This window comes from Perognathus longimembris, chromosome 4 (genome assembly GCF_023159225.1).
Source record: "Perognathus longimembris pacificus isolate PPM17 chromosome 4, ASM2315922v1, whole genome shotgun sequence".
Classification (NCBI taxonomy): Eukaryota; Metazoa; Chordata; class Mammalia; order Rodentia; family Heteromyidae; genus Perognathus; species Perognathus longimembris.
Window position 1 is genome coordinate 10,620,772 of NC_063164.1, and position 12,128 is coordinate 10,632,899.

A 12,128-nucleotide genomic window follows, 5' to 3' on the forward strand; every position below is an offset into this window, starting at 1 on the left:
AGAAGATAGAAAGGAAAACATTGTTCTGGAAAACAAAACCCAGGATGAATAAGTCATGGTGATCCTTTATCACCCCTGGACAGGTTAACCCCCCAAGGTGCTGAAAGATGGCACAGGGTAGAGTGACTGCCCTTGTTCAAGAGTGGCACATGTTATTTCTTATCAGGATGGATGTGTCCCATTAAATAGACTGTGCATTTGGTTAATGAGCAAACATCAGTCTTTGTTTCCCACAGAAGCAGACCAGGGTGAGATGAGAAAGGGCGATGGAAGGGGACCTTGTGAAGATTATCCAGGGGATGCAGACAGAGATCAACAAACTAGAAAAAGAGAACCAAGTCCTCCGCATGGAACTCATGTCAAGTAGTTGGAGAGCATCAGGCTCAGGCAGAGAATTGAGAGATGAAAGGGAAGAACCAGTGACTGGACAATCTCCAGAAGCCCTGCGCGCTGGAGCTGCCTGGGCCTCAACACCCACCGTGCGGGAACACCAAGGTACCCAAGCTCTATAGCTCTTGTGTTTCTTCTGGGCCATGCCCATCTGGGTAGATGTTTTCCCAATAGTGGATTTAATATGTCTATCATCTGTAACTGCATCATGTGCGATTACGGGGAATGGACTTCACAGCTTTCCTCATGGTAGATAAGCTTGGAATCTCTAGACAAATATTTCTTTAGCATCTTCAAGTCATATATTTTAGCAAAGATAAAACAAGTTCAGGATATGCCAGGAAAGCTAAGAACAATGTGTTTATGGAAATCACTTGCATTAAAGAACAAGGAGTTTTTCTGCCTTGACTTCAGCTATTTAAAAGCTGCATAACAGGATGCATGTGTATATCTGTCATCTAGCACCCTCACTCATTAAGATGGAAGAGAATTGAAAAGTGGGTAACTACAGCTCAGAGCCAGACTGCAAACGGTTTGCTACTCGGCCACCTGACTCCAAACTAGTTATAAAATCTGTTTAATCTTTAGTATCTCCACCTAAAAGCATTGCTGTACCTGTGTCACATTGTTTGTGTAGATTACCTGAAATAATATGAATTTAGTACTTAAAAGATAGCATCTGACATAGCTAGAACGAATGGATAAGATATTGCAACAAAAGATGCTGTTTCTTTGACATTTTATAAAATATGGGTTTCAGTATGACAGTTGTAGATGTGCACAATGTATCGCAATCATATTTACCACTCATCACTCCAACCTGGCCCCCAATCCCCTCCTTCTTCCCCCTCCACCCACTTCTTAGACATTCATGTCTGTTGGGTTTGATGTTTTCTAGGTTTATGATCTATGTATAAAATATGTGGCTATACTACTCTTACCAGCTACATATAAAGATTTCTTTCCCCTTCCATCCATGCTATCACATGTTGCTCATTTTGTTATATACTAAGATGAGATGGAATCTCAAGGCATTTTCTTTATAGCTAAGGATGGTGAATATTTCTTCATGTATTTACTGACCATTTTTACTTCTCCTTTTGAAAACTGTCTCATCAATTAATTTGCCTATTTATTATACTGTTTGAGATTTAATTTTTTGAGATGATCATATATGTGACTAGTAATCCCTTAGAAAAATAGTTGCTGAAGAGATTCTATTTTGTAGACGGTCTTTTCACTCTGGTAATTGTTTTCTTGGCTGTGCAGATTCTTTTTAATTTGATGCCATTAAATTAAGCCAATTCCTGTTCTAATTGCCTGTTTAGAAAACTGCTACTTACATCTAAATCTCAAAGCATTTCTCTGTTTTCCTTAAATACTTTCAAAGTGTCAGGTCTTAAATTAAGGTCATTGATCGTGTGTGTGTGTGTGTGTGTGTGTGTGTGTGTGTGAGAGAGAGAGAGAGGGGGGGGTGGGTATGGTACTGGGATTTGAATTCAAGAAGTCATGCTAGAAAGGCTCACTACCACTTGAGCCATAACATAGACTTTTTGGTTTTTATAATTTGATAGGTCCTTACATTTTTGTCCATGGCCAGCTTAAGACTGCAGTCCTCTTATCCATGCTTCTCACACATCTGGGATTACAAAAGTGAACCACAAGGTCAAGCATATTAGTTGAAATTTGGGTTTTGCTAACTTGTCCAGGCTAGTCTCAAACCACCATCTCCCCAACCCTCTCCTCCTGAGTAGCTGAGATTACTGGAATGTGCCATTACACTAAGCACCTTTGATCTACTTTTAATTTATTTTTATATACAGTGAAAAAGGAACCTAATGTCAGTGTATGTCCAGTTTTCCCAACCATTTGTTGAAGAGGCTATCTCTTCTCTGATGTATTTTTGAGCATCCTTGTTTGGAATCAGATGTCTGTAGCTGTATACAGGCTTATTTCTGGGTCTTCTAATTCATTTCATTGTTCTGTATATCAGGATTTTTTTTGTCAGAGTCCTGCCATTTGGGGCATTATGGTTTTGTAGTACAATTTGAAGTAAGGTAATATGATTTCTCCAACTTTGCTCTTTAATTGCTTTCAGGGTCTTTTGTGCTTCCATATGAATTTTAGGACTAATTTTTCTAGTTCTGTAAAGATTGTCATTGCGATATTAATAGACAATGCATTGAATCTGTAGATTGCTTTCTGTAGTATTTGTATAATATTAAAGCTACTGGCCATAGACATGGGAGGTGCTTTTTGCTTAAGTGTTTCATAATTTCCATTGTGAAGGAAACTCTTGCCTCCTTGTTAGGTTTACTCCTAAGCATTTTATTTTGAGGCTATTGAGACTGGCATAGTCCTCCTGATTTCTTTCTCAGCATGCTCATTGTTGATGTATGGCAAAGCTACTGGGTTCTGTATATTGCTACTTAACTGAAAATTTATCTTCTCCAAGGTAACTAACATTACAGGCTTGAGCTAATATTCCTACCCAGATACTATGTCTAAGCCATTGTTTTATAAAAATAAAAACTTTATTCTCTGGAGTAAATGTATGCTGCTCATAATTCAATCTACTGTAGACTGAAGATTAAGGGACAAGGTCAATGTCTGGCATATTCTAAAAATGAAAAGACTTACCTTTTATCAGAAAGACATTTTTATCTGTATAGACATGGATTTGTAAGAAAAGGCAAAGTGAAAGAATTTTGACTCTGAAGATAACATACAAGATCATTAGACAAAAGAACAAGGAGCAGCTTCTGCCTTGAATCACCAGTGCTTCTCTACAACAGTACATCCAAAGTATCCTACTCCAACTCATAATATTATCTGTCAAAGGCTTTAGGCAATGCCATGTGGAGGTTCTGGAAGCTTGTCAGTGGAACCTGTCATAGCTTCTGGTCAGCTCTCTTATCAATGTCGCTCTAGTGGTGGAATTTATATCATAAACCTGAGAACACATTCTCCTCAGGGTTTTTCCCTCTGGATCGCATGGGCTCCATCCCCTGATTATTTAATACCATTGTAAAGGAGTAAAGTAAGTAGTAAGTAGTCACACTGGTCACACTGGTAAAAGCAACAAAGAAAGATCTGTGCATTCACAATATAGCTCTACTCCATGGTTTTTCTCTGTTATTATTTTGGTCAATCCTAGGTATTATGGGATGCTTACCAACTTTGTAACCACTAGTCACTATAGTACCCATCTTCAAATCTGCACTTACAGATAAGTGTCTCCAGCTAAGTGTAGTGTTAGGCTGAGGTCAGCTGCACTCTCTCTCGACTTCCCCTTGCTTGGGGGGGGGAAGGGGCTTGTCCGCCCCTTCCTGGGTGGTCCTTTATCGCTCTCATGTGGAAGTGATTGCCACAGGTAGCCTCGTCTCTCTCTCGACTTCCCCTCACTTTGGGGGGAAGGGGCTTGTCCGCCCCTTCCTGGGTGGTCCATTATCGCTCACGTGGGAGCGATGGCCACGGGTACCTCGGTGGCGTGTGGTCGCAGGGTGCCCCAAAGCCGCCAAGAATGACACGGACGCGTGGGTCCCTGGAGAAAACCTCTAGGGCTTCTGTTTATTCAAATGAGGAGCCTCCCAGATATACTCCCCTCAAGTGACTCAGACTTCTTTCTCTTCCTGTTAAAGACAGGAAGGGGAGGGACAGGCTGAGGTCAGCTGTGGCCCCTTAAAGGTGCAGCTGACCCCAACAGTGTTAGATGTCTGTAACCCCAGCTCTTGGGAGGCTGGGCCAGGAAGATCATGATTTTGAAGCCAGCTACAGACTGAGTAGCTAGACCAAAGCAAAGTAAGCCAGACCCAAAGAAACAGAGGATGCCTGGTTTCCCTCATGTGTAATCATCAGAATGTGCCTATAAATCTACAAGTAAACCCAATGGATAGTAAAAGACAAATAATTACAGCTGGACATGATTAATTAAACAGCACTCTAAACATTCACACAGTGAGAACAAAAAGGACATTCTTAAGAGAGGATCCAAAGGACTCAATAGCTATGTGCATATGATCATATAAAAATGATGCTTAGCAAAATGAACTCCAAGAAATGGAAGCAAGGTGTATTTTTTTATTGTACCGTTTTCCATTCTTCTTTTTTCTCCTTTGGTTTATTCCTTTTTTATTTCAGTACCCTTTGTCCTATATATAAGTTTATCTTATTTGGAGAGAGGAAGGGAAAGCAGAGAAATGATGGGACAAAAGCTCACCAATTCAGTAGTGAAACCCACTAGGCACTATGTTGTAAATGAATGATACATCTGTTGAATTTTACCTTAATGACAAGGTACATTGAGTCTTCAGCCACTTCTATCCTGTTGTAGAGCAAGTTTAACACTGCTCAAAGAGCACAGTATTACCACACTAAACTCCCAAGATGAACATAAGTAAACTTGAAAAAGCCAATTGGAAACATGAGGTAAGATTGTGGAGATGCCTCCTAGTTGCACCAATAAAATACAAAGAAAATAAAAGTGTTTTACCATTTGTGGTTAAAGTCCAATTGTGTTACTGCAAATTGCATTTAGTGGTTTCTTATATGTGATATGTTATTCCAAGAGTCAGTGACTTAAGTAGAAACAATATTGGCTTGAGCTTGAAGACAGCAGGATTGGAGTGCCTGGTTAGTAATAGCTGTTCAATACTGAGAAGACCACATCAAATTGCTGTCCTTAATATCCTCATGTAAAAACCAATGTTTGAACCAGGCACTGGTGGTTCTCAACTGTAATCTAGCCACTCAGGAGGCTGAGATCTCAGAATCATGGTTCCAACCAGCCCAGGAAAAAAGTCCATGAGACTCTAATTTCTAATCAACTAGCAAAAAAAAAACCTAGCCTCCGTGGAGGTGTCGCTTGAGTGATAGAATGGCAACCTTGAGCAACAAAACTAAGGGAAGTACCAGGGCCGAGCTCAAACCTCAGTAACACTAAACACAAAAATTAGGGATAAACACATTATCTCAGAGCTATTGACAAGATTAATAAAATTATGAAAGTAAGATCCATATGCAAATTATTCAGAAGGAAGTTGTCATAACATCATGTCAGAAAAAAATACCATTAATTGATAGTTTAACTTACTAGTTGATTTAATAATAAAATCTCAGCACCTATAGCAACCCATAGTCGCAATGGAATTGTGGGAATCTACTAGACAGGAATGTTGGAGATCATCCAGGGGCAACTCCCTCATTTTACAGATGAGACTATTAAACCCAGAATGATTAAGCAATTTAGCCAATACTTTCTTGAAACAAGAATGACGGCTTTATTCCTTGAGAAAGAATGATGCAGAGTCAGAGTACATGTCTCCCTTTAAGAAAGGAAAACCACTCCAAAGGACCTGCACACAAATCACTTAAAACTAAGTTCCTATGTTTGCTCGGAGTTATGTGTGGCCAGAATAGATGAGATGGTTGCTGTAGCAAAGGCTTGTTCTCTTGTAGCCACCGAAGGCCTGTAAGCTGTGCTCAGTCTCAGTGCCACCCCTGCTCAGTCATAAAATATAAATACATCATAATAAGAAAACAAAATGCCTGTTGGACAAGTGCTTGTAGAAATATCTGCGTGTGTGCAAGTATTCCGTACATACACAATGCAGTCAGTGCTTTCAGGGACAGTCCCTGCCCTATGCAACCTCACCTTGGGACTATTAGGCAAGAGGTAATTCGCTGCAGGGAAGACAAAGCCGTAACTCTTTACAGGGAACTCCCAGCATCCCAGCGAACAGATTCAATCATCTTCTTTCCAGTGCATTTGGCACTGATCATTGAAATTGTGCTAATGGCCCTGTCATGCTGCCTTGAACAGCTCTTGGCTTGTGTTGATAAGAAGCTAAAAGAGTCAGACTATTTGAAACCCAGGGAGATGAATTAAGAGCTTATTTGCTAATCAGTCCCAAATAGAAACAACCTTGACTTTGCCAGCATCAGTGTAATTCCTGCAATTTAATAATGAAAAGATTATTTTGTAACTCTACCACTGCTCCACTTTGGGTTTTCTGGTGATTCATTGAAGATAAGAGTCTCATGGGCTTTTCTACCCAGGCTGGCGTTGAACCATGATCCTGAGTAGCTAAGTTTCAGGCAAGAGTCACCAGCACCCAGCCTGAAACTCTTCTTTTTTTTTTTTCCTAATATCTAGTTTTAATTTGTGTTATCTTTAAGTTGTTGAAGGAGTTTCAACTCAACATACCAATGAATAGATGACTTTTTGTGGAAAAAAGTTCATAAAAATAATAGCTTACTTAAATTCAATACAATATGATTAACATAAATTTCCATTTCTAGATGTCACAAAGAATAGAATTTTTTTTGTTGTTGTTGCCAGTCCTGGCGCTTGGACTCAGGGCCTGAGCACTGTCCCTGGTTTCTTTTTGCTCAAGGCTAGCACTTGAGCCACAGTGCTACTTCTGGCCTTTTCTATATATATGGTGCTGAGGAATGGAACCCAGGGCTTCATGTACACAAGGCGAGCACTCCACCACTAGGCCATATTCCCAGCCCTAGAATGTTTTTTTAACCTGAGATTTGTGTCTGCTATCCAGGCCACGTCATGATTGTCAGACGCTATTGTGTTTCTCCATCAACTCAGTCGTTTGCGGCTTGCGACCCTTGGAGAGCTAGGGACAGACCTCCAAAGAGTGGAATTCCAGACGCTCAACGCATACTTCAATACCCAGCATGGTCTTCAATTAAAAAGCGAGATGATGAGGGAAAGACATTAATGGCAGAATCTTTTCATGACAATAGTCCCCACCAAAGAGATTCTCCTGAGTTTGGTTGCAGGTAAGGTTCACGAGGCCTTCAGTTAGATAACACACTCATGCGGAGATGGTCACCAAGACATTTCTCCTGGATACATCAGTCTAATCTGGCAGGGGAAACATAACCAAAGACCACAGTGGGCTAACACAGTTTCCTTTTCACTTATATCCACTGGGAGAATCTAATGAAACAAATTTATTTTTAGTCAAATGGAACTTTCTACCCTATGCCTTCAATAAGCAGGAAATATAATCTTCAGTCCTTAATCAAACATTAATAAATACACTGTGAGCTACATACAATAATAGCTAGGCAAGCTACTGTGGTCAAAACTTTCAGTTAGAAAAGACACACAAGTGACATACCACGACAATAGAGTTTCTCAGAGAAAGGTCACAGTGCATGTAGGAGCTGAACACATAATTCCTCTCAGAGGGAAAAATGCTTCCTGGAAATAGAGACACTTTGTGGGAATAGGGGAAGATGGGTTTAAAGAAAAATTACTCTTTATCATAACCCCAAAGGGTAAGAGACAAAGAGAAACTAGCCTGACTTCAAAATCTGTAAGTTGGTATTGGAGATGTGAGGAGGAACTTGGATTTGAAAGAAGTTTCGAGGACCGGGCTAGGGATCTTGAAGAGGACACAGAGCGAGTCTTCCCAGAATAGATAGAGTCAAGATCTCCCTTAGAGCAAGATTCACTCGTCTCAAGACAGATGGACTTTCTGTGAGTGCAGCAGCACAGTGTCTCGCTGCTACATGCCACCCTCCCCACCTTCAATCCTCAGTGAGTCTCTGACTTGAGCAACATCTGCACACATCTGTCTTGTGCCAGTGAAGGAGGGAAGTCAAGCAAAGGATGCCTAAGTTTCATGATTACCTTATCATAGGGAAGACAAAGTGGGAAATTAGGATTGTTGAGAAGATAATGTGAATCATTTCATTAAGCCAGGCAGGAAATCAAGTCAAAGCTTGAAGGAATTTTCAGAAGTATTGGGAAAAAAACACACACACACACACACATCTCACAGGATGTAGGATGAAAAGGCTGAGGCAGATTTATCTGGATTTCAAAGACAGAATGAAAAATTGTGTGCCTGTCACTTGTAGAAATTTCCATTTTAAGGTCAGAGGAACCTGAGTCATAAAGGACAGCTGGATTCAATCAGCACAGAGAAATAGAAACATCACACCACACAGAGCAAAAAGGTCAGATAGAACTCATCATGACTTTAGGAGAACAATAAGTAGAAAATGGGAATCGAGAAGTGAACAGGGTTCATCCCAGCAGGTCTTTTGGGAAATGCTAAGGAGAGTATGCCTCATCTTGCAATTCTTGGAACATTCCATAGGTATGTATAGATACATGTTTTTGAACAGAAAATTCAAAAATATCAAAAACACTGCTATATTCTTCTACAATGTTTTGCCAAATTTGTTTCAGGCATATATGTATCTCTCTATCTATATCTATACCTAAAATATATATATATATATGAAATGAATATGTTACTAATAAAAAGAAATGACTCCTATCTCTCTTACTCTGACCTCCCCAGAGACAAATGTCATCCTGAGCTTGATTTTGCTCTTTTCAACTTATGTTTTTCTACTTCAATAAATATATCAAAACATACCATGCTCTCAGCAGGACTCTAAGCTCTGCCATTCTGCAGTAAACAACTAACAAAACTTCAATGTGGAGTTTATTTCTTTGAACATGACAATCAAACATAGAATGTATATTGTGTTAGCAATATTAAGTACTCAAGAGCAAAATAAAGCAAAAAAAGAAAAGAAGGAGGTTGCTAGGTGCTGGTAACTTATTCCTATAACCCTAGCTACTCAGGAGGCTGAGCTCTAAGGATCGCAGTTCAAAGCCAACCCAGGCATGAAAGTCTGGAAGAGTCAGCTCCAATAAACTACTCTGAAAAAAATGGTAAACAGTGCTGTGGCTCAAGTGGTAGAGCACTAGCCTTGAACCAAAGAAGCTCAGGGACAATGCCCAGGCCCTGAGTTCAAGCCCCAGGACTGTCAAAAACAAAAAGGAAGGAGACTTAGAGGAGGCAGTATTGCTGAAATGTTTGATACCATGACCACCAACATTGCATCTCCACTTGAGCACAGAGAAGAGTAATCCCAAGGGAAGAAGAACCCCTCAGACCAGGCACTGAGCACAGCAAAGGCAAAAGATCAATGTTAGAAAGAAAGCATAGCTGGTGTGCTCAAGAGAAAGCAAGGAGTCCAGAGATTGCAATAGCATAAGGAACCAAGGAAGAAAGAGCCAAGGGTGGCCTTTCACTCGTTGCTGACAACTCCAGATTCATAGTAGTGAATTGAGGTTTGCAGCTCTGTTCTACACACACACACACACACACACACACACACACACACACACACACACACACACACACGATCACATTGAGGTCCTGGTTGTGAAAAGACTATAAGTGGATAAAACTGAAAACAAGGAGATCAGGTATGAGAAAAAGTAATCTAGTAAAAGGTTGGTCATTTCCTGGTGAAGGGTAGTGACAGTGGAAGTAGTTTCTGAATATATTTTCTAAGTGAAAGATTCATTAACAGATGAGATGTGGGGTATGGGAGCAAGAAGTATTCATCCAACCTCTGAGCGTCCGTGGCCACAATCCTTCAATGAAAGAAAAAGAATGGAATGCATAGATGCTATTTACTTTAGGTAGGTAGATGCCTATACAGGCAGACAGATAGAGGACAGAGGATAGAACACAGAAGATAGATGATAGATACATACATACATACAGATACACATACATATGCACACATACATGTACAAACACATACATAAAATTTGGGCCTTCTGTAAAACTAGCAAATTTTACATAGCACTAAATGTTTACTATAAAAAAAGAGCTATAAATTACAAACTATATTGCAATATCCAATGTAAGAAGTATAATAAAGGAAAATCCTCCATTAAAGAAAATCCTACCTAAATGACTATGACCTAGATTTTCATGGATATTTTTGTCAGTGTATTTGGGGATTTCACAGTTGCATATATTAAACTGCTTTATTTTTGCTCTTAATGAGACTTTCAATGCTGAGAATTATAACGTTATTGCTTTTCCCACTTCAAATTATATTGCTTTCTATGAGCACTAGGGAACCTAGCCAATGTTTATAAAGTAATATTTTTCTAAAGCCAAATGTTTCCTAACTTCCAGGCTGCCAAATAATAAACTATGTAGAACACAATCCATTTCTAATTTAGAAGTCAGTTTCATTTAAAAGATTGAGCCAATTGTGATTATATTCTTTTTAAAAGGGAAAGAAAAGAAAGTCTGCATTGGCTTAAAATCAACATCTAGACTGGCATAAAATCCACTAGACATGTTGAATTGCTTAATAGGAATTAAGTATATGTATTTTATTATAGTTCTCTGTTATTTCATCTTGTATTTTCCCTGGAACTAATTAATGAAGTAATGCCATTGCGTTTGTCCTCTGACAGAAATCTGTTTGCCTCCTAAGAACTTTCAAAGAGTCTTACAAAGATTTATGGAGATCTAAATTTTTGGAACTAGACTATGTAATCTATGAAACATCATGCCCAATTTTCTGGTGAGGTTTTCCATTATTATACCATGAAAATATTTTTTCAGAATGTCAATTTCAATATTTTTTAAAAGCACACCCTTCCAGAAACTGTATATACAGCTTAAATAATTCCTTGATTTTTACATCAAAACCCAATCTTTTATTCCTGAAATTGTATAAACCTTCCTTCAATGGTTTTAATTTTGTTGGGTTTTTTGTTTGTTGGTTTGCTTTGTTTTTTGCCAGTCCTGGGCCTTGAACTCAGGGCCTGGGCACTGTCCCTGGCTTCTTTTTGCTCAAGGCGTAGTCTGCAACTTGAGTCACAGCGCCACTTCTGGCTTTTTCTATATATGTGGTGCTGAGGAATCGAACCCAGGCTTCATGTATATGAGGCACTCTACCACTAGGCCATATTCCCAGCTTTAATTTTGTTTTATCAGTACTATTCATTGGGTTTAGGTTAAAAGCCAATTTTAATATACATTCTTACCTTAATATTAAGCTACTAAACAAAAGATATTATGATTATTAAAATGAACTAATATTTTTGTGCCGGTATTGGAACTTGAACTCAGAATCTCACATTCTTGGTTGATTTTCTTGCTCATGGCTGGTACTCTACAATTTGAGCCTACCTCCAGTCCAGCATTTTGCTGGTTAGTTGGAGACAGAGTCTTAGAAACTGTTCTGTCCAGGCTGGCTTCCAACTACAGTCCTTCAGATCTCAACTGCTGAGAGGCTAGGATTAATAGGCATGATCCACCTGCACCCAGCTTATAAGGACTATTCAATATTGTTGGCAGTATGTGGTGATTGGGAGTTATCCACTGAGGCTCACTAACACATCTTATTTCTCTTCCCCTCGCGTTGTTTACTCTAGGGACAAGATAAAGACGGTCAGTTTCCTGTTACCCATGGACCTGTCTTCCAATTGCAAAAATTCAAGTTCTTTGAAATACTCACCAAATCAGAGCACAACGCAGCTAAGTATCATGGCAGAAAAGGATGTGTGATGTGGGAAAAGGTCAGAAGCAGCAGATTCCGAGGTCTAGCTGAGCCTCCCACTAAGAACTCTGGCAAGATATTCAGAAAGACACAAAAGGCGAAAGGTCTGCTCAATAGACTTGTTTGGCCAGTGAGAGTTGTTGAACACTACAGACTACTGTGCATGCCCAGGCCCTAGCAGCCTGTGCTGTAATGGGAGCCATCCACTGTGAGCTGGGTAGGGCCGGCTCTGTGCCAGGCCATCTGGAAATGCCTCAGTTTCACTTTCCAGAGGAAGCTATAACAAATGTTCTTTAGACTATAACAATCATCCTTCAAGCTCATGGTGTGCAAACAATGCACTGATGCCAGCTCCTTTGGTCTAATATCCCGATGTC

General features: G+C 39.7%; 1 protein-coding gene across 1 annotated transcript; it reads left to right on the top strand.

Moving 5' to 3' along the window:
• Nucleotides 1–266: 266 nt before the first annotated feature.
• On the top strand, nucleotides 267–11,759 carry Ccdc195 (coiled-coil domain containing 195). Its single transcript, XM_048345727.1, has 3 exons — nucleotides 267–495; nucleotides 6,948–7,188; nucleotides 11,627–11,759. The coding sequence occupies exons 1-3, from the start codon at nucleotides 267–269 to the stop codon at nucleotides 11,757–11,759; spliced, it is 603 nt and encodes a 200-aa protein (XP_048201684.1).
• The last annotated feature ends 369 nt before the right edge of the window (nucleotides 11,760–12,128 follow it).